Below are 23,587 nucleotides of genomic sequence, written 5' to 3'. Positions count from 1 at the left end.
CTCAACACATTATTAGGAGAAAAACAGAGCTAGAAAAAAATGACAGCACCAGCTCTAAGTGCTGGTTGGCACTTGGATATGGTTTTTGCTTCCAGTGTCAAAGCACATTCCAAAGCTTTTTTATTATCAGTTTGAACTCTAAGGAAGTTTCATCCACTCTGCCCTTTATGTACTGAAACTAGTAAGATATTTTACATCAGTTAGTTACCAATACAATTTCTCCAGTACTTTTTAATTGCAAAAAAACATTTCCTATAAATTACATTCAGGAAGTTAAGATGTTTTGTCTTAGTACGTTTTTATCTTACAAATAATTGTGTAATCATCTCTTACTGACATCAGCAAGAGTGTTCAGGAAATATACTCACCAGAATCTGCATATACCCATTATTTTTTAAAAGTACAAACTAATGATATTAAAGCTGTTGTGCAAAAGTATGTCCATGTTATTATTCCCTGTTCCAGTTAGAGATAGTCAGCTCTTTGTACAGAATATAAACTTTTGGTGAAGAAAGGCACAGCTATCCTGCAGATGAGATTAAAGTATGATGGAACAGCAGGAATCAGAAATTATGAGCTGAAGAGATCTGAGAGTAAACAGGCCAAGAGCCATCTGCTGCTGTATCTCCCCACCATCTGAAGTTCCAAATGAAATCACAGATTTTTATTGTGCATTTAGCAAGGATCATTAATCCCCAGCATCCTAGTTCTTATACAAGTGTCTCAGCTATATTTTTGTGAGAAGCAGTTTTAAACATTTTTTTAAACTTTTCTTTATCATAAGTCTAAAAGCATTACCACAACTGTATAGAAGTTCTGCATTGGGCATGTCACAATGAAAGCCACTCAACCAGGTGTTATTTAAACATATCACAGGTAAATTGTGACAAACAAATATTTTTTTTGCAGAAAAATACCTATGTTTATAGTCTCCTTTCCCAAACCTAAAATTAAACATGCTGGCACTCCTGCAGTTTTGAGTGTTAATTTTCAGGGTGCTTTGGGGTTTTTTTGTTTGGTTTGGTTTTGTTGTTTGTTTACTTGTTTAAAAACAAAAAAACCCACACCTCATAAGCACTGACGATTTTTCTTCTATTTCTTTCACTTCCTATTCTGAAGTATCAATTACTATCTAAATTTTACATGTTTACACACACAAACACACCACTTTACCTTTAGGTAACTTTTCCCAAGGTATTTTCAAAAGGGCCAATCTTGAAAACACATGAAAAATAAAGAAACACTCTCAATTTTCTCTATTATCATTATTGGAACCAATAGAATATTATTTCAGGTTTGTTTCACAACTGATTGCTCTCAGCTACTCCTAACATCATCTGGTTTGCTTGTCTCAGGATAATAACTGTGCTGCAAATAATTTCTCTGGATAGAGATCCAGCATGTTCTGTCCTGTCTCTCTTAAGACAGAACTGTATGTAATGGTATGCAATGGATGGTATTTTACCATAAATAGGATTTGAGGTATAAGCTGAGCTGTTTCATTCAGTTTCCTTTCTGAAAAACGGTAGGTGTTACTTCTTAAACGAGAAAAACAAACAAACAAACTTTTATACTGATCTAGGTTCCCCAGAATTATTTTTCAGTCTGGACTCTAATGCATCTCCGGGATCCAAATGAAACACCTGACCTTCAATACATCAAAATTCGCGTTCAGATGCAGTTTGTAGGAGGTGGGGTTGGAAATGTAATCATCCTTATTATTTAGACTTGGGAAGAGTAATTTTTAAAAAAGCAGAAGCATTTGAAGTATGTGAAGCTCTTGATACGAAGAATGGTTTCACTAAAAGACAAGCCCTACTTATGTCATAAGACTAGCTAAATTAACTTTTCCTTGCATCTCTATCTGAGATGCAAAAGCAATGGAGACTGTTACTCTTAGAGAACCAACAGGTAGTCCAGAAAAAGCTTTCTCCTCTAAAGTAGCATCATGTCAGTCAGTTGCCAACTGTAAAGTGAAATACAGTGCCAGCCACAACTGAAGACTATGGCTCTAGTGATACCTTTCATGCCCAAGGGGCTTCACAGAAGCATCTACATACCCCTCATTAGACAACCTTCAGGAGATTGTTTATTGCTCTGTGTTGAGAAATATATATATCTGGTGGAATATATTTATATATTCTATGTGTGCATATATGTGTGTATATACATATATACATCTATCTCAATCATTGTTTTATTCCTTATGCTTTAAATATATTTATTAAATGAATCATACTAGACTGAAGACTGATGAACTTTCATAGGAAATTCCCTTATTCAAATGAAGATTGCTATGCTGAAATCATTTGTTTTCCTTACAATTTCTCAAAAACATGACAGAAAAGCCTGTATCCGTTCATACTTTTCCAGAACTTCACTCTCTTATTTTAAATACTCTATATTATAGTTTATCCTCTAACATGTTATTTTGCTCTAAGTACCATCTTCTACTTCTCATTCAATTTTGCATTGATTTTGCCTTTTAAACACAATTCATCATTATTAAGAACTGCCTCTGGCAACTGCTCAGCAGAGACTACTTTCTGTTTGCTGCATACTGATTAAGTGCCATGGAACAGGGTAACAAGCTTAGGGTTGCGAAGCTTTTCTTATAGGCCAGATTTCACTTAGAATTCAAAACAGTTTTAAAAGATGCATATACTTCATTCATCCACCACCATGAACTGAGTCTAGATTTACTTAATTCTGTATCATGTCAATATATTTTCTGATTAAAAAAATAAACACAGTTAAGTTTGTAGCAACACAAAACCAAATCAGTTTTCATTTAGCAGATTTGACTCTAATTCTTATGCAGAGACCATACTGAATGAAGCATGAGAAATAATAGAAAACGTTCTTGAAAAAATTGAAAAAGGCAAAGCACGCAAATAATGCACATCATATATTATTTAGAATTGCCATAAAGAACACCTTCTACATGCAGATTAAAACATAAAAGCAGCTATACTGGATCAAACCAAAGGCAAACATTCCTTCTCCAGCAGTCACCAAAAGGGAATGCCTGATGCAGAGTACAAAAGGAAGGATGCCTCCAAGTATCTGTGACTCCGAAGCTGAGAGCCACACATCATTCCTGTACAGTCCTCCAGGGATTTATTTTTCATGAACTTGTCCAGTCTCTCCTAGAATCTACTTAAGCCCCCAGCACCCACAATATCCTGAAGCAACCATTCTGGGAAGAAACACTTTTTTTTCCACTTGTTTCAATCTGCCTTTTCAATTTGGACTGGATGATCACTCTATGTCTCTTCCAACCAAAATATTCTACATTCTGCCTCTTGCTTATTTAAATTTTACCTCCCAATTTTTGTACCACCAAAAACCACTGCAAATGAGGTGCTTCAAAGGAGTGCTAATGTTCCAGATATATTTTGTTAAGTAAAAATACAGAATAAAAGCATAAATTTCATCAGGTATGGCTGGTGTTGACAATGGCAGAGGTAACATCCTCATAACCGATGCATTCAAATCAGGAGCTGTGTAGCACTGTCAATAACAGAAATACAAACTGTACTAGGGCTCAAAGTGAAACTTTGCTTTTCTCAAAATGCCCATGACAAATTAGACACGAGCATCTGAATATAAGCATCATTTACTTCTATCACAAATGAAATTGAAATATTTAATTCAGGCTTAGTTCCTTCATGCAGCCCAAATTCCTCTTTTGCATATTCTCCCCATTTTTTTATTTCCATAGACCCTGAAGGTTGCCTCCTGCTCAAACATAAAGACAAAACAAGCACATTTTAATTCATTCTTTTAAAAAGGGTCTTTACATATGCATTCATTGTAGTTGTATAATGTGTATTTAAGTATAGTAGCCATTAAGGCCCCAAATTTCACTTAACAGATCGTTTAACCGTAATCCTAAAATTTATAGAGCTACAGGCTTAAGGCAGCTTGCAGTGAACAACAGGGGGCTCTACCCAAGCGGAGACACCCACGCAATGTGCGACAGCCCCACCACACCAGTAACTTCTGTCTACAGACGTCCAGGGTGCTACATGCACCCAAGGGGACACCTCTCTCACTGGAGCCAAGCGCACAAAACCAGCTGACATACTCCTGCATTTTGGACTTGGTGCTTTTAATCACAGATTTTCCATTTACAACACACACGGCCTCTGCCCCGTGACAGGCATCTAATCCAACAAGCCCAAAGTCAGGCTTGTGCAGTGTCTAGAGTCCCTTAACTGTTGTTCCAATCTGATTTCATGTTTCAAACTGGAAATATTTGGATAAAAATGTTTATTTAATGTTACTAATACTCAAAATAACCTGTGTTGCACTTAAGGATATCAGATACTGGCATCTTTAAAGGTGCAAAGAGAAGAAATGTTAATAAATCTACCTTTTACCTCCCAGTATCTTCCTGTCTGTGCTCTCCTAGCACAACTAACTAGGAAAATACTTATGATAGCACACCACATTGATTTCTTATATACGTGTGTGTGTGTATATATATATGTTTGTATTTATTTATAGATACAGATATTTTATCAAAAAAATAGCTACACGAAAGAAGTAGGAAAAAGTGCAATTGAGAAACTAAATATTTAACATGATGTGGAAATGATGTGGTGGAAAAAATTCAACAGCTTCAGTGAACCAATATCCCCAAACAACACTCCCTAGTATTTTTCATGAAATCCCAAAAAAACAAGATAACAGCTGCTCATATGCCTTCAGGAGGAATATACATAAAAACTAACCTCTTTAAATATATATAAAAACTCATCTCTTCAAAAAAACCCCACATACTATTAAAAAATTAATATCTCAATTCAGGCAAAATAATTCCATTTATAAAGCTACTCAAAAGCCACAAACAATTTAAGAACAATCCAATAAATCTTTGGCTTTTCTGTGCTTTTGACACATGGAAGGCAGTTGAAAACAAATCAAATGTTAGACAGGCAAAATGAGGGCTGGTAGTGCAAAAAAGAATTGTTTCAATAGTGCTGAAAAATGGTTTAAGACAAAGTTAGTATTTTTTTTCAGTTTCAAGAGAATCCAAACATGTTTTGGCCTATACTGAATTTTAATATGGTATGACTTCATACACAGAAAACCTATACCTTTATTATTTGTGGGTGTTCACTTCATCTAACAGAAACATAAAAAAATAAAAAAGAAAACAACAATCCTCTTCCTCAAGGAATTTTTTTTGCTATAAAATTACCCAAGTGGGCTTACTTAGGATGCAACTATGGACTTCTCTTCTGCTCCAGTACCTTTTACAATTTTCTTGCTACTCTAGGTTCAAAAGATGTACACATCCATACTTTTTGGCTTCTTTCCCCTGGAAATTTCTACTTGCAACATCTAAATGAATCACAAACAGGAGGTCTTAAGGATGACTTGGGCCAAAACAAAAACTTGTACCATAACAGTCTTACCAGGATCTGTAGGCATAGTGAAATATATCAACTGATAGACACAAAGATTTAAACACCAAATGTAGGTATTTGTGGATATGAAGTACAATTTTAATTCCTGCTGTTGCTTGGGGTAGAATTCCTGTCTAAATCAAACAAGCTATAAAAGCTAGTTTTGCCTCTATTCTCACTTACAAACGAAAAAAAAAATAAACCCAGGATTTAAGCTGCCACTTTACAGTCCCTTCAGTCTGTATTTTCTTGATCACTTTAAGGCAGAACAAACCAGCACTGCTGTCAAAACAATTGATTGTGTCCTCTGTACAAACCCCAGCTGCCCCTGCACACCCCTTGTACTCACATGAGTCTTCATTCAGTCACACAGGGAACTGAATTGGGAAATTGATCCATGTTCAATTAATCGAGAAGGAAAAAAAAAAACCTTCTTAGGGAGATGCATTCAGAATTGCCTTCACTGCTTCCTGATTTCTCTCCCCAGTTCTCCCAACAGAAATGAAAATAAGGAAAGGCCACATTTGAGGACCTTTCAGTATGACATTGTCCACGCTGCTCCCAGGAACCAGAGACAGACCTGCCTGAAACAAAATGCTGCATGTTTGGTATTGGTAGCAGAGGCAAAGCTATCAAACCTTGGGATCATTGGGACGTCCTTTTGGGAAACCACTTCTGTGGAAACTGCTTCAGGTATCGTACCTGCAATACACCCGGCTGAGGCTCTCACTTGGGAGGTCAATGTTCTAGAAAGACTGATTCGTACAGTTTCCAATACACCTTCACAAATCGGCCTCTTTTGTGTTCTGAGATGGTTTCTGAACATCTGGGCTGTTCAGACACAGTGGGATATAGCTGCCACTTGACACCTAGGAGTATACATTCTGCTTGTGTCCCAGTAGCCCAAAACCACTTTGAAAGTGTAAAACCAGTAAGACTACCCTGGCAACTATCACAAAGATAGGACTTTGGACACAGCAACTGTCAGCTTTGCTGGGACTGTTCACACTCAAAACCCACATAATATAGGCTAGAAGTTGCCATGAAACAGGCACAGGCAAGGCATATTCATAAAGACAAGACAGCAAGCCTCTAAAATGTACAGGAAGACCTTCGCGCTCTGGAAAGCAAGACCTGGCAGTAATTAAACCCAAATGACTTCAAATAAACGTCAAGGTTTTCACCATCATTTGCGGAGTCTGCCAATTTAATGCCACCCTAAGAAGCTGAGCAACTTTACAGCAAGCTTTAAAGAGGCTGATGCTGTTCCAGCCTGACACAGTTCAAGAGCCAACCTTTGCAGAATTACCAACATAAGCTGCTGTATCTGCAAGAGACGGTTTGCATTGGTAAACCATGGAAGGTCCAAAACAGCAGGACTGTCAGCAGACCTGGCTCTCACAAGCTAAAGATCGTTTCTGCAAGACAAATGAACTTCAACATAAAAATAAGCATTCTGAAATGAACAGACCTAAAAACCAAGCTCCTATATCTGGAGTTATGTAAGACGCTGATCCTGAGCGTCAGAGAAAGACAACGTGGAACTCACAAGGGTAGACATTTTGCTACTAAGATATTTCAGAAAGAAAATTGGGGTCAAATTGAACAACAACATCAGTTTTTGCCTAAAAGTCTCCTCTCTGACATGAGGACAGACCTCATAAAAGAAGATATAGACTGCTTCTTTACAGCTATATCGAAGTTGGTATGGAAGATTACTATCCATTTCTTGAATATCAACCACTCTTTGAAAACACCATTTGAAGCAGCACCAGCTTCTTCAGAGACAGCAGAACTACTTAACAGCCAGCACAGTCAACACCACAACACATATCAGTTTTACTTTTAATGGAAGATACATAACATTGCAGAGAAAATATTACCAGTAAAAAAAAAAAAAAAAAAAAATCCTTTGGAAGTTGTTAAATCACAATGGAAAAAGTTTTGTTTACCACCAAAAAGTACAATTCAATTTGAACAGTAACTCACCTGAAGTCACACCCAATAATTTTCCTAAGTACGTTTCTCTGTTGAGCTGGTACCCGAATTATACTATTGTGTTACCACAAAGAAAAGATGAATATTTTCTCCTTACCTCTCTGCCAGACTTAGCTGGAACCTGCCCTTGAGTCTCTCTCAATTTGCGAGCGTTATCAAGTTCTGCTTGAAGTTTTGAAGCTAACTCCTACAAACAAAGTCATAGTACTCCATTAGTTTAACCATTTAAACTTTTAGAGACTTTTATATAAGAATTAACTATTCATTCCATTTCTTTATGTTTTGATATATTTTTTTAAACTCTAATGACATAAAAGATTTCAAAAGGACAGGATTTCTAGAAAAGGTGTATTTGTTCAAACTTTTAAAGCTAGATACACACATTTGTGTCTAATGTCTGTGGAAAAAATAATTCATAATATAAAATCAGTTTGAAAAGAAAATATTTATAAAATGGACACTTTCTCCTAACAAAACTGAAATTATGTGATAGGGGCATTGACAAAGACCAACACCATGTCCTAATCCAGCAATAAATTCATATACCAAACATCCTAAAACTTCCCACAAACCAAAGAATCAACGGCTCTCAGGAAAGATTAATTTGGCACGTGAAGGTGTAACATGTCTTATTTATCACTTCTTAGTGATGCAGATTTCAGTGCAAATGCTCTGTCACAAGAGGCAACTTAAACAGGTGCACTAAATTATTTTTTTTAAAGGCCCATAGTGATAGGATCCACTTCTATAAAATGTTATTTTACTATATCCTTCAAAAATCTTCAGCAATACTTCCTTAAGAGCAGTAATTCAGAGCAAGCACTTGTAAAACATGGCTTAAAAACTAACAGACTTCGACCCTGTTATAATTAAAATTTTCAGGCAGTACTACTGACGGCAACCAACTCACTATAGCCATACTTAAAGTAATAAAAAAGTATATACTTCCAGAGTTTAGAGTGTTCCAAAAGATTGAAATTCTTGTTCCTTCAGATCACTGTCTGAAACAAGCCTCCTGAAACAACATTAAATATTTATATTTCCATAGCTAATAAGTAGGCGTATAGCGCAGCGCTACGGACCTCAAGCACCTACTTGTGACAAAGCTGATGAACTAACAAAAGTTCCAGACACTGTCTACCTTGTAACAGTGGGAGCTTTGAAGTTTTCACCTGCTCCCTGCGTAATAAAAAGACACTAAATCCTACAAAAAAAAAGACAGATAACAACTGGCTTTGGCTATGCTGCCTAGCCTGCAAAACCTGGGGACCCAAATCCCCTATTTTAGTCTCCAAAGCATTGCATTTAAAGCAGAACTTATAGTAAAGTAGTATCTTCAAATCCTACCCGATCAAATTTTGCATTAATATGTATATATATACACACACATACATATATATATTTAACAATTAAATCACTGTGAACTTTAAAGAAAAATTTCAGTAAATTATGACAATTTGCAAAGACATTACCATGTCTCCCATGAGTTCTGCTTTCACAATCCTTGCTCCCAGTCTGTTCATCTCATCTTCACTAAGGACCCGAGGTGGCTCATCCTTTGATGTATATCTGTAAAACACCAGCAGCACTAAATCCATAGAAAAACAACGTAGTATTCACCTGTGAAATTAAGTATTGTATGTCTACTGTACCGGTACATATGCTCCTATTGTCAAATCAATTGATAACAACATATAATAAAAACATATTTGCAGTCAGAAGTTGCCAAGGCCTCTGAAACCACAAAGCTTGAATAAAATTTTTATGAGCTGGGTTTCCTTTTACTTTTGATATCAATTCAAATGAAAAGCATTATCTAGGAACACTTTCTCTGCATGAAAAAAACAGTCAAGAGCCAGTAGCACGTATAAGCAGACAAAAAGCAAGGAAAGGAAGAACAGAAAGAGTAACTTAAACCCACTCTAATTCTCCTTTTTGGCTTTGGTCATGTTTTTACTTCTCAGCTCCAGCAAAATCACCTATTTCCCTGTTCTTCTGCTGTACACCAAATGGCTTTCCAGCTCTTGAAAACTACCTAAATGCTCATACTTACCTGCTAACGGTACAAGCTTTGCTTCAAAAGATGTTATGGTTGGTATGGTAGAGTTTCCATGAAAAATTAACTGGTACTGTTTTTAAAATACAAAGTCTCCCTAAAGAAGCTACAGATAGTAAGACATATTATAGTATTGTATTTTAATATTAAAAGGCCAGTGTATGAGTTCTTATGATAATAAATAAGGTCTCTAAGAATTATTGCAAAGAGGCATCAAACAAGTTTGGCTCTTCTTCTCTAACCCTAGGAAAGACTAAAACCAACTAACTCTTAGAAGTAAAATATCGAACACAAAAGAGACAAGAACACAGTTAGGATATTGGTTCCTGCTATTAAAAGAGGGAGAGACAATTTCACTCCCCACTCAGTATGGTTAAACCCTGTGGAATTTGAAGAATAGGAGAACTTTGATGATGGAATCATCTTTAACTGCCAGATCTCCCCAGCCCAGAGGAAATTAACAAAGTTACTTCTGCCTGTTTCGAAGATGCCCAATCCAAAACCAAAAAACTCAGCAGAAACATCTACATTAACTTCACCAGAAACAGAACTCTCAAAGAATAAGTTCTCACTTCTCCTTAATCCATATTTTTCAAAACAAGGGAGACTATTTCAGTTAAAAAAGTACTTCATACATCATTTTTTTAAGCAGTGTTAGTACTTGATTCATCATCTGAACTTTTTGAGACTATAGACATTATTTTCATTTGCTTTTTATCTTGTCTCAGATCAAACTCCGAAGCAGTCACATAATTAAGTGGGATTTTCAGCTGGATGGACTTTTGCTCTGGGGAGATCCCCTGGACATCAAATCAGTACTTTTAATTAACCTGTGTCATAACTTTGATTTATAGGCTGAAGAAACTCTGTGTTTTAGAAGAGATAAAACTTAAAAGGTACATTGCCAGCATGAGAGATGAGGAACTGAACCAGCAACACCTATTAATCCAAACCTTCACGTCAATTAACATTTACTTTTTGTGACTGACTGACAACACCACTGAAAGAGTACATGTACTACAGGACTTGAAACTTTAGGAAGAAAAAGCAAGCAGCAGTCTATAAATTATTCCCGACAGATAACTACCCCACAGAATCAAACCTAAAATGTTCCAAAAGTCAGGATTTTTGATAAAATTCTGCAAAAAAGATGACAATTGTCACTGTAAACAATAGGAAAACAGGTCATACACGATCTCAAACACACAGAAGCTAAGGAGTTAAGAGTCAGCTTAAAGAACTTGGAAATAAATAAGTCAATAAGCAGAGGCTATACGGTTTTCCAGACCTAAGTAATCTCCACTTTACTAATAAATCAGCTCAGTAATTGTGTTGGCTAAGAAATATAATTAAAATATCAAAGATTATGCACAATTGGGTTTAACAGAACTAAAACAGAAGACATATGCAAAAGAAAATATCAGCTAAATAGTTTCTGTGCTTAGTTCTCTTCTGTGAGGAAAGGAATTACCTTTTCTATCATAATAATTGAATTCTTTGAACTTAAATAAGCTAACCACTTCCATACACAATCTAGTTTCCCAAAACTTGCAGCTCGGTCCAGTTAGTCAGCATTGCACTTTCTTCATGTGGTAAGCAAAAGCTAAGAGGTACAGGTTTTGTACTTGCAATTCAAAAAAAAAAAGTGAACCACCATTTTCTAACAAAAAATAATAATGAGACAATGGTATCACTGACTTGCATTCAATAGTTACATGTTCTACTAGGTCTGGCTAGGATGGAGTTTATGTTCTTCATAGCAGCCTGCATGGTACTATGCTTTGGACGTGACTGGTGCCGGTGTTGACAACACACCTGTGTTTTGGCCGTTGGTGAACAGTGCTTACGCAGCCCCAAGGCTTTGTCTGGTTCCCACTGCACACCCCAGCAAGCAGGCTGGGTGGGCAAGAGGTGGGAGGGGACGTGGGCATGACAGCTGACCTGCACTGGCCAAAGGGCTGTTCCAGGCCACACAACTCACGCTCAGCGCTGCAAGCTGGGGAGCACAGTCTTGGCAAAGTGGCTGCTGCTCAGCGGCTAGTGGGCATCAGTCCACTCGCGGGAGGTGACGAGTCACTGACTGCCTTTCCACCACTTGGCTTTGTCTCTTTCCTTCACTTGTTAAACTGTCTTTGTCCGGTACAGGAGTCTCTGTGCCCTTGTGGCCAGGAAGGCCAATGGTACCTGGGGTGTATTAGAAGGGGCTGGTTAGTAGATGGAGAGAGGTTCTCCTCCCCCTCTACTCTGCCCTGGTGAGACCACACCTGGAATATTGTGTCCAGTTCTGGGCCCCTCAGTTCCAGAAGGACAGGGAACTGCTGGAGAGAGTCCAGCGCAGGGCAACAAAGATGATTAAGGGAGTGGAACATCTGCCTCATGAGGAAAGGCTGAGGGAGCTGGGTCTCTTTAGCTTGGAGAAGAGGAGACTGAGGGGTGACCTTATTAATGTTTATAAATATGCAAAGGCTGAGTGTCACAAGGATGGAGCCAGGCTCTTCTTGGTGACAACCAATGACAGGACAAGAGGCAATGGGCACAAACTGGAACACAGGAGGTTTCACTTAAACATGAGAAGAAATTTCTTCTCAGTGAGGGTGACAGACACTGGAACTGGGGGGTTGTGGAGTCTCCTTCTCCGGAGACATTCAAAACCCGCTTGGACACACTCCTGTGTAACCTCATCTGGGTGTTCCTGCTCTGGCAGGGGGATTGGACTAGATGATCTTTTGAGGTCCCTTCCAATCCCTAATATGCTGTGATTCTGTCATTCTGCCCCTTTTGCTCTTCTGATTCCCTCTGTGGGATGGAGAATGAGCAAGCAGCTGGGTACACACTTAGCAACCTGCTGGCGTCAACACCTCCCCATCTCCCGCAGCGTCTTCACAAGGGCTCTCTCACTCAGTCTCTGCATTTCAGACAATGACTAGTCCAAACCACTAGTTCACTACAGTTAAATAAAATATATTGGATGTCAGGATTCTTATTTGCCATCAGCTGTATGACACAGCAGTCAGAGCTTGCTTTCTCCTTCTGGAAGTCACAAAGGAAACAGAACTGAGAATGAAGGTAGACTTACTGAAGGATTATATGTCATTTACAGAGAATATTTGCTGCTAATAAGCATTTGAATTTTTTTTTTTTTAAGTGCAGGATATTTGGGATGAAGGATAAGACTCCAACCACACAGAATTGTGCCTTTTTATGTGCACAAAAAAGCAGCTTCTTAACAGGGTGGGTTTTTTCTGGAAGTGTAGTTCTGGGTGTATATTTTCATTTTCATGGAGGCCGTTCGTGAAATGCAGAGCAGACATCCTCTCCCAGCTCACCACAGCATCCCTCCGGAGATGAATACCTATATTTCCCTATGGTAACCAATGCGCTACCCAAGGCAGCCAGAAAACAACTGTGGATTGCGCAGACCTTGTACCTCAACAAAGTCATGAACAAACCAGGACTCAAGCGCTGAGGAAATCTCATAGGATCCAGCTCAGACACACCGTGAATCATTCTCATCAAAAGCTTATGAAGTGCATTTAAGCAGTAAACACCAGGCACTTCAGGACAATAACTATTTGGGCAATATCTACATAAACCAAGACAATCACTAGATTTGAATGTCTAATAATGCCTCATACATCACAGGTTTAATGCTACAAGAGCTTTTTCTCAGAGTAATCAAAACAACTATAAAGTTATATTTCTGATTTGCCAGCAAAATAACACCTAGGCAAATACTAAAATAAACAATAAAACAAGACATGACAAACTCTTACGAGTGGGACTTCCCATAATGCATACAAACTATTCACAACAGAATCAAGAATTACTCCTGCTACCAAGTATATTCAAATTCATGCTTTTTGAAATAAATAAATAATTTTGATTAAGTGAACATCATCCAAACAATTTATCTTCCTGCTATCAAAGAAAATGTACATTTTATTTGCTCCTATCAATGTGGAAAATAGAGCAAGTATAATCTGGAAAAAATACGCAACCTACACAGACTAAGCTGCCTGTTTCTGGTTAGTCATGCAGTATTCATTTGATGTACAATCAATACACAGTGAAGTATCTGCAAGTACTACATGTAGGAAGAGTTATAAATAAAATAAATACTTTTCAGGTATTGTCTTGTTATTAGAATTCAACAATTAAACATTAAAAGTAAATTCATAACCCAACCATAAGCTTCTTTCTGCAAATAACTGACACAAGCATATAAGAACGGAGGAAATTAATTACATTTCATCAAATGCTGTTCCAGACTAAATCATATCATCCTTCTTACTCCAACCAAGAATATTTACTTGTCCAGCATTCCCAAGCAATTAAAAAAACACCATCCTGACTCTAAAATACTTTTGAACATGCTTTCCTGTTATTGGAAAGAGTGGAAGGAAAGCATTCACAGTAATAATCACACTGCTCATACCACCAAAAGAACCAGGTGGTCATACTGGAGAACAGGCGTCCTCGAGTGGAGCAAAAGCTCAGTTCTTTACAACCTACTTCTCTGACCACCACTCCTTACTACTCTCCATTGTTTTTCACTAAAGCAAGTCAGGCAAACTGAAATTCCTACCACATATTAGTTTGCATTTCCCTTCCCACTCTTATTTAGCTTCCCTCTTTTCCTCAGAAAATGCACTTTTCTAATCAAAACCCTCTACTATTTTTCATATGCCACTACTTTAGCATATGAGTTTATCTCATAGGTGGAAAACCTATTCTCACTGTATTAATTATTTCAGTTTTTAGTCAGCATTTTCTAACATTTCAAATTTGTCTTTTATAAATTCAACAACAATTAAGATACTGGTTTGCAGGGGTTTTGCCTAAGAAGCCAATTTTACTGCAGTGTGAACTAACATTAGAAAGAAGTAGAAAATAACCTGTCATTAGCAATTCTCAAATATGCTGAGGAGACAGGACAAGCAGGGAGTGTTCATTATTCCTGCAGCGGTTCATTTTAGCTGCCCCTAGCTGCGAGGGAAGCCTCCTCCTACATAAAGAGACCTGACCATACCAGATCTAATACTGTTACAAAGAAAGAGTTTCCAGTACATTTTGCCATGAAAAACAAGGCAAGATGTTTGTAAAATACCTAGAACATGACGTTTTACTGTCAGATAACGTTTGGCTCTTCTCGGGGATATCGCTTCTGTATTCCTGTCGTGACTTTTCATCACTTGAAGTTCTTTTCCAACTACTGTCATCAGTTTGTTCCCTAGCATCTGATGATTTTTGATCAGACATTAATTTCTCCTTGTTATCTTCTCTGTGTGTTTTGGTCCACAGTGCAGTATCCTCACTAGGTTTTTGGAAACGGCTGCTCAAAGAGCTATGAACTGGCAGTTGGGAAGAGGATTGCTGTGACTTGTAGTCTCTAGGTGCACTGTAAGATGGTAAATCATCATCAGAGGGTTTCAGAAATTTGTGTTTCATGTTACTGAAAGATGAAGTCTTTTCCTGACTTGGTTTTTCATCTGAATGTTTTTCTGCTTTGGAGCTGTAGCCTCTCAATGCTGAGTCCATGCTACTGTGTCCACATTCTTGGTCTTCTCTTGACGTATCTCTTTTGTAACCTTTGTCTTCTTGTGCCCATTCCCTGCCATACTTCTCCCTAGCGTAGCTCCCAAACATGTTCCGGTTTCTATCATCTTCATTTCGCGTCTCCTTTTTCATATGCTGTTCTTTCTTCTCTTTCTCACTTTCTGAATAGTCACTTTTCTTCCATCGTCCAGTTCTACTATAATTTTCCTTTCTAGATGCAACTTTTTCAGCTTCTTCTAATCGTGACTGAAATACCTCCATTGACTATAAGAAAGAATAAAAAGAAAACATACTGCTTGTAAGATCATGGGGTACTGTGAAGCTCTCTACAAAGTATTACAAGGAAGGCATCACTCTGTGAAAATGAATCACTGTGCAAAGGACAACGCAGAAGCCATGGAGTGGAAAAGAAAACCAGAACGAAAAAAGGAATTTACAGCCTCATGTCTAGTATGCTCTGCTGGGAAGGCTTTCTGATCCCTTCTCTTGGGCTATTTCTAAATTTCATCCTATGGTGCTAAAGCAAAGCACCAAACACTCCTGGGTACAGGGACCAGAGTCTCAGAACTGTCTCCTCCTGGCAACCAGGTGATCAGAGGCTTGAGCCAGGGTGAAAGGCTTCCTCTTTCTCACTCATGAACTTCGTGTGTACGCTCACCAGATGCTCAGCTCCTATAGAACTAATTGACACTATCACTAAACTATTTTACAATCTAGTTAAACTCTTAAAAACAACAGGAGAGCGGATTCAAAATCCTTAGCTTGAAACAGGCTTTGCACCCATCTCTGGCTTTCTGGACAAATACTCCATTCGTTACACAATTATGCAAAATGTAGACTGTTGCTCTTCCCTCTTTCGACCTGAATTAAAAGCCACCAATTACTTTTTTAAATTTTTTTTTATTTGGTTTGGTTTGGCTCAAAACATTGCATACTGAAGCAAATCAAGCAGGGTTCTTTTTCAACCACTATCCCGTATTTCAGCACCCAGAGTGGTTCATGCTGTTTGAATTTTAACTTCTTGAGAAAGATTCTTAAAAATAATATTCTTTACAACCACAGACTCCGAATAATTTCTACAAGTGCTGACCATGTTGTTTTCATCAGTCAGGGGTGACTACAATTCAGTTAAAAGACAATATCATGAAGTCATACTGCCTTATCCAAGATTTCCACAAGCAAATCAGCCTGATCAAGAAACCCCACAGAAAACTCAAATGTAACACTACGACCAAGATTTAACACCCCACACTTCTGACCAGTGCTTTTAAAGACACTTATATAATATGTAAGGGGAGCAGGCTTTAAAGAGTTAACATTGTTATGGCAGACTGTTCTAGTTAAAATAAATGTTGAAGACTTTCAAACCTTTCAGAAGCATCTTCCTCAATGTATCTGTACTGAGCACATCACAGGTGGTCAGAAGATTCATATTTGGTAAAATGTAACACAGCTCTCAAAATTATCTTGGCATAGTTATTATTATTATCTACAATGTACATTATTATCCACTACATGTAAGAGAACAAAATGTATTTTCTAGTATACATCATAATTTTGGAAACACTCAAGTACTTTGTAGCTGGGACCATTTGAACCTCCTGATGTAAAAAACATGTCTTTAAATTTGCTATACGATCCCATATATTAAAAAAAATATTTAACTTAAAGATAGAAAAGGCTGGGTAGCTTTGAACTCTTCATCATTTGAGAGAAGCTTCAGAGGCTGTTTTTTCCTGCTTCTTTCCTTACGTCTTACACTACACATTGAGTATTTGTGCTTTTACATGAAAGCAACCTTTTCCAAGCATCTATCAGTATGACGAAAAATAATTTAATATCCTTACCCCATATCTCTCAGCTACAACTTCCTCAAAATCTCGTTTCTGTCTCTCAGCCTCCTCCTTCATCCTTTGGTATGATTTTCGTAACCAACTTAATCCAGCATCTTCTACCACTGTAACTGAAGAAAAAAAAACAATGGGAGGTCATCACTCTTATTTAATCGTACTCTGTATGTGACATTAAACCTTCACCTAATGTATTACAAAAACTGAAGTGGTGAAAAAGAAAAATAGAAATAATATAATAATACAATTACTCGTTTTTACGAGTTAATGCTGGATATAAGTCAGTAATACTGCTGATTTAATTTAAGCTTCTCCATTTTATCACAGAATAAAACAAGCAGTTTCCATGACAGGAATTGCATATGAGAAGTTGAGGGTTTTTTTAATGAAATTAAAGAACCTTCTTATTGTTTCCACTTTCTGTGTCCATTCTTTGGCATACCCCTTCCATTTGAACAAATGCATTCCCCCTTCTCGGAAAATTAATGAGTAACCCATCGCTTTCCATTTGAGAAGTTAGCAGAGGTTTTAACATTCAGGACACATACTCACTGATGCCTGTCACCTCTTACAGATTGCTGATCTCTGCGACTCCTACAAGTGGGCATGAGGCTAATGGTTTGCAGGACAGACTGTCCACAGAGAAAGGCTCCCAAAGAGAAAAGCCAGGGACCCTACTGTTCCCCGTTGACAGAATACAAGGACCCTTCTTATCACATAATAAATGCTTCATGACACTATGAAAAACATTTTCCTAACTGCTCTTGCTGGAAATAGGCAGAATAACCCCAGGGTAAGGAAAGAAGTGAAAAGGTTACAGAAATAATATTTTTCACCAACTGCATCTGTAATGTACTTCATTTTAATGTGACTCAGACTTCACTGGTTGAATATTTTAAAACTATAATTTGTGTAATGGAATGAAAGGAACCAAATGAGATGACAACAATTTATCTTGTCTTGGTTAAATCATGCTTTCCTTTAATTAGTTCAAAATGGAGAATTTCTGTAAAGATATTGAAGGTCAAACCGCTCAAGATTAAAAACCAGTGAACAGAAATTCTGCAAAACAACATACTGTGTTAGCCCAATATTCAATACTGAATTTTCATCCAAATTTTACTTTAGTACATGTAATTCATAATCCCTTTACATCAACATTAGTTGCAACTTGTTAGCAAGACAGAGACCAGAGACTGAGGACCATAATTTAAGATTATTACTAAAAGTTGCTGTTTACCTTTTTTAACTGACTCTGCTTCATCCTTCTCCGGTGGCAAACCTGTGCCACCATCTTTCCAATAGGGATTGAGTTCTCTCTCAGACAGCACGGCCTAAAACAGAAATAATTTTAACGTGTGCATAGCATATGGTTTGTATTTTGTAAAACATTTCATAAATTTTGTGATGCTTGTGTGGGAATAATCAGTTTACTCATAACTTGTACTATCTAAAGACAGGTAGAAATAAACGTTAACTGTCCATCCAAGTCAAAGCTCCCCAGCATGCTGTCACCCTTCTCACACAGAAGCAGTTTCACTGTTTGACTGCGTTGCCCGTGTAGCAGTAATATGCACTTGCAACTGAAGCACTGCTGTTATGGGGGCTCCTAGTTTTACCTAAAGTTGCTGCTTTCCATATATATGATATAAGTTGTCTTTAACTATATAATACATGCCGTTATTCCAGTGACTTAAGATCTCCACATTAAATGGCCCTTCAAGAGTTCAGAAAAGATGTTCAGCAAAAAATTATGCATGGGAAAAAAAAGAGAAGATTAATCCCTTCTCAAAAGACACTAACTAAAGCACTGCATACTGTCCAAGAACAGTGCTCCACATCAATCTCATTCATAGCCACAACACAACTAACTGGAAAACCTAACAGCCACAAGTGGCCTACAGCCAGATGTGAGGACAAGTAAATATTAGACCATGATCAGCAACTGTGTTTTCTGATCAGATTACCTTGCATTCAAGGAGATGAATGAGCAAATGAAGCAACCAGCAACTGTATGTAAACAGAACTAATTTAAAGACAGCAGCTTCTTCCCCAGTCTGATTCTGATCCACCCAGGAGTTCATGCACAACTGCACCATGAAAGGCACAGCAACTGCTCTGAATTCTTTCTTCAGGAAAAAACAAGTCTCAGCACCCTACACTTTAACACAGTAACTTAGGCAAGCTTTTATCCCACAAAACAACAGTTCTCCTTTCACATGCACCATGGGGAAGAAGGCCAGACGAACAGTCCATCATTGTTATTAATGAAGAACTTCAAATATTACAGAACTAACAAACAGAACTAACAAAACTGGCTAGAAGATACTTTAAAGACTTTTGTCTGCACATCAGCTGTATGAACCCTTCCCATCCCATACAGAATAAATAACTGATCAATTTAATTAAAATCACTACCACACAATACATCAGGCATTGGTTTAAAAAATATACAAAAGACTCATGTATTTGGTTTATGACTTACGCCATTGGTTCATTCATCACACAAAATTCAGTAAGATGCAGAAAAAAATTCTATATTAATTTATCCTACCTGCTCACGTTCTTGAGCTTTCTGTCGTTCCAGTATTTTTTCTTTGTGTCTTTCACCTTTGACAGCTGCTGCTGATGTCGTTTTCAATGACATGAAGTCTAAATTCATCCATTCTTCTCTCTTTAAAGTAAACACAAAGAATCAGTGTTCATGCTTTCAGCAAAAACATGGCTTAGGTACAAATCAAACCAGTGCAACTACCGACAAATGTTACTTTCAATAAACTGATAGGTTTTACAAACAAATACGAAATACTTCGATCAAAAGCAAATATGATTTTAAGAGCCTAAATCTTTCAACTTTTAAATATTTATTTACACAAATAAATTTCATAAATGTCTTTCCATAATCTGAAATACATCTTCATAATGTAAGATAATAGTAAACATATGAACGACTGCCTATTATTTGTTTAAACAAACACTGTACATCTAGACTAATTCCTATTCATCTTGCTCATTCTGACTTCATGGCCTCTTACATGTCTTCTAGTGGATATAGAATCTGCAATCAGTAACTGAGCAAGCTCATATCTAGGCACTAACTTCACCCTCAAATTTAAGTTACACATCTAAATTCCACATACCATACCCAAAATAACAGGTAAAAAAACTGCATTTACAAGACCTAAGCCAGCCAAGGACAAGTTAAAAGTAAGGACTACTCTCTAAAGAAAAGCAGCATTTAAAAAGCCTCGATATACCTACTACCTTTATACACACAAAACCTGAAGCCTCAAAAAGAAACCAGTGATACACACATTATAAACAACTACTCTGTAGAAACAAGTATTTGGAACACTTCTGTGGATAGAATAGCAACCAAAATAACAAGATTACACTTATTTTGAAACATGTCCTTGCAGAAGATTCTTCATCTCTTCAGCAGAGTTCAAGTCTGAGTTGTCAATCTGAATAGATGCTATATGTCATACTTTCTCTGTTATCTAGAAATTACATTAGGCAACACACCAGACAGTTCCAGAGGTGACACACAACATTCTACTTCTCAGATCTCGTCTAGCAAAGAGACAGACATAAAAAACAATCCATCTTCAAATGCTTCAAAAGTACTATGTCCACATTAGTAAGCAACATGAATCAAGAGAAGCGGATGTGCACGGGACCTCTGCAGGTCGTCTGGTCCAACCCCCTGCTCCAGCAGGGCCACCTGGAGCCAGCTGCCCAGGACCACATAGCTCACAGATACATCGAAGGAGGGAGATTCCACAAGCTCTCCAGGTAACATGTGCCAGGGCATGGTCACCCTCATAGTAAAACACTGTTTCATGATGTCCAGAGAGAAAACTCCGGTGCGTCAGTTTGTGCCTGTTGCCTCTGGCCATGTCACTGAGAACCACTGAAGAGAGCCTGACTCTGTCTTCTATACAGGCTTCAGATCTGTGGTTTGGGGCTTTTTTTGTTTCTGCTTGGTTGGTTTTGATTTTCTTGTTGATGTTTGGATTTTTTTGAGTAAGCACACTGGACTAGTCCAACACTGGTCCCATGGAGCAACTCAGGTGCACTTTGAGAACATTTAAATTAATTTAAATTCAACAGGAAATGGATGTAGATGCTCCAAGACTTCTTCATAATGTGAGTCAAAATACAAAAAAAAGAACAGGGATGACCATGAAATTCCTTTCAAAAGCACTCTCTTCATGCAAAAATAGACAAGCCCAGGGAAGAGATTATAAAATAAATGCTTGGAAAAAAAATGACTTTGCAGTATAAGTTATCATGACATACATAAGGATTTATATCTCACTACTTTATAGTTTTCCAGTAAGACAGATATGATTCAGAGATCCTTTTTATTTCTCTTAAAAAGATGTGCAAATTCAGAACAAGAAACAGAGTTTTTCAGGAGTGGAATTAGACATTAAACTAAAAATCATCATTTTCAGTCAACTGAGAATGTTGTGATATATGACTACATTTATTTTACTAAAATCACAGTGGTTCATTTCAGAATAACTCAATTTTCCAGAATAAACACTGCTTACTGGTCATATAATTCACCTAAGAAGATCAAAAGAGACTCTGATTCCATAAATATTGGTGCTGAAAAGTTCTACACCTCTTTTTCTTATATCTTTTCAAGCACCACAGAAGTAAAAATTCTTTCAACTGCAGAATAGTCACCAAAATTATGCTGGAAAAAATAACATGCCTAGTCAAGGTCTTTAAGTTGACCTCTTCAAGAAAATGAAGCTAAGATGCTAGACCTTTAAAATATGATGAAAGGAATTGGTGCTGGGCAACTTTAAGTGTAGTGCCTTGTTAAATGCTAAGCAACTATTAGGTAGAGAAGCTAAACAAAGACATTTGTCTGTAAAATAAGTTTTGTTCAACACATTGCAAAAGAGCTGTAAAGAAATGTAAGCAGATTTCACATTGGGTCATGCTAAATTTATTTCTGGAGTATTTATCAAACTGCTCACCTGTAGGGAGGGTTCTTCCACAGCATCTGATTGCTTGTTGACCTTCCAAGCTTTTTCTGTGTTATCTGACTGTGACACATTTGACTCAACCCATTCAACTGAAGAATCCTAAAAACAGAGTTTAACATGAAGAATATTAATAGCCCCTTAACACACTTTTATGTTGATAAAAGGCCATACTTACCAAGTATATTGATCATCGAAATTGATCCTGATTAGCATTACTAATATAGTATTGTTTATTATTTTAAAATAATTATAATAAAAATAGAATATTGATATTCCCACAGAAGATTGTTCCTTCATGATCAAAACATTCTACCATACTTCACGAGCACATCACAGCATGTAATACTAGTTTATACTGGCAGTTTATTAGCATAACACTGCTAAAGTTAAAACTGTTACAGTTAAAACTGTCAGAATAAAACCAAAACCAATTGCTTTTATGGTATTACAAAAACAAAATTTTAAAAATCTAAATTCAATAATAAGTATGTTTTATATTAAAAAAGTGAAATCAGTAACAGTATAAGATAAAGCACTGTACATGCTATCTCCTCCTATTTTCATATCCAACTTCCTACACTTGCACCTGCGAACACTGTACTGAGATTTTACCCTTGAAGCCCATAGGACTCCACTGAACAGTTTCTTTGCTGTTTACATGAACCCGTCATGGGAAGAACAGACTTTGGATCAAAGGCATCAGCCAGGACTGTATTGTAACGCAGTACTCACTGACGTGATATGAGGGGTTTTGATGACTCTCATGGGACATGTGGGACATTTGTGCCTTAGGTTACTTCCTACACTAAAAAGCATAGTTCACCTCGAATATCAGTTCCTGGAAAATAAATCTCATCATACTGCATGTTCCTTCACTCAATAAAGAGAATCTCTGAAAATAAAGTTAAAAAAAAAAAAAGGAGGCATTTGTTTACAGATGCAAATGCGCAAGTTTGAGCCTTCCTTCAGAACCACGTACAACTCCCATGTTGTTGGGAGTTTCCACGGCTGAAGATTTCAGTTTCTCTCTGCTGAAAAACTATAAATCCCTTAGTTCCTGATGAGTGATTTAAATATTATAAAATTCACAAGCACTCACCTAAGAGCATCTTTTAAACTGATTAAATATGTTAAAAAAAGACAAACTCTACCAGTTTTTCCCAATAGAAAATGGTTAAGAATGAGCCTTAATTTTATTAACCATGTGTACCCACAGAGAATGAAACTGTACAAGTTTTAAAAATTTCATGTGAAACATTTGAAAGTTTTTATACTTACCGAAGAACTATCAACCAAGTCATCCTTCTTTTCAGATTTTTGTTTCTTATTTTTCTTCTTTTCTTTCTTCGCTTTTTTTGAATGCTTATCCTTTTTCTTTTTTTTGTGCACAGAATGTTCCTACAAGTAAATGTTTGTAAATGAGATCCAGTAAACCCCATCACTCACATACAAGAAAAAACAATCTCGATCTACTTACCATACCACACTGAAAAAGGTAAAACACACACAGCTGGATATTGCTGCATTTTATAGAACCATAGAATCATCTTTGTTGGAAAATACCTTTAAGATCATTGTGTCCAACCATTAACCTACCACTGACAATTCCACCTCTAAGCCATGTCCCTAGTTCTACTACCCTTTCTCTCTCCTGTTGGGGGAACAGGGGGACAGTGGGAGGGCATGCCTCACATCCATCATCAA

General features: G+C 37.2%; 1 protein-coding gene across 1 annotated transcript in view; it reads right to left on the bottom strand.

Annotated features, from left to right (window-relative positions):
- CWF19L2 (CWF19 like cell cycle control factor 2) overlaps positions 1-23,587 on the bottom strand; it is a 68,167-nt gene that overhangs the window by 37,732 nt on the left and 6,848 nt on the right. The window contains exons 3-10 of the mRNA XM_082043057.1: positions 23,162-23,281; positions 21,875-21,982; positions 19,432-19,551; positions 18,118-18,211; positions 16,875-16,990; positions 14,579-15,291; positions 8,888-8,984; positions 7,513-7,602 (exon numbers count right to left, since the gene is read on the bottom strand). Coding sequence (XP_081899183.1) covers positions 7,513-7,602; positions 8,888-8,984; positions 14,579-15,291; positions 16,875-16,990; positions 18,118-18,211; positions 19,432-19,551; positions 21,875-21,982; positions 23,162-23,281 — 1,458 coding nt within the window. The remainder of the gene's footprint in view (positions 1-7,512; positions 7,603-8,887; positions 8,985-14,578; positions 15,292-16,874; positions 16,991-18,117; positions 18,212-19,431; positions 19,552-21,874; positions 21,983-23,161; positions 23,282-23,587) is intronic.

The sequence above is a fragment of the Streptopelia decaocto genome (assembly GCF_964273445.1).
Source record: "Streptopelia decaocto genome assembly, chromosome: 1".
Lineage (NCBI taxonomy): Eukaryota > Metazoa > Chordata > Aves > Columbiformes > Columbidae > Streptopelia > Streptopelia decaocto.
The sequence above is the reverse complement of the archived record's forward strand: the minus strand, read 5'-3'. Positions and strand labels throughout refer to the sequence as shown.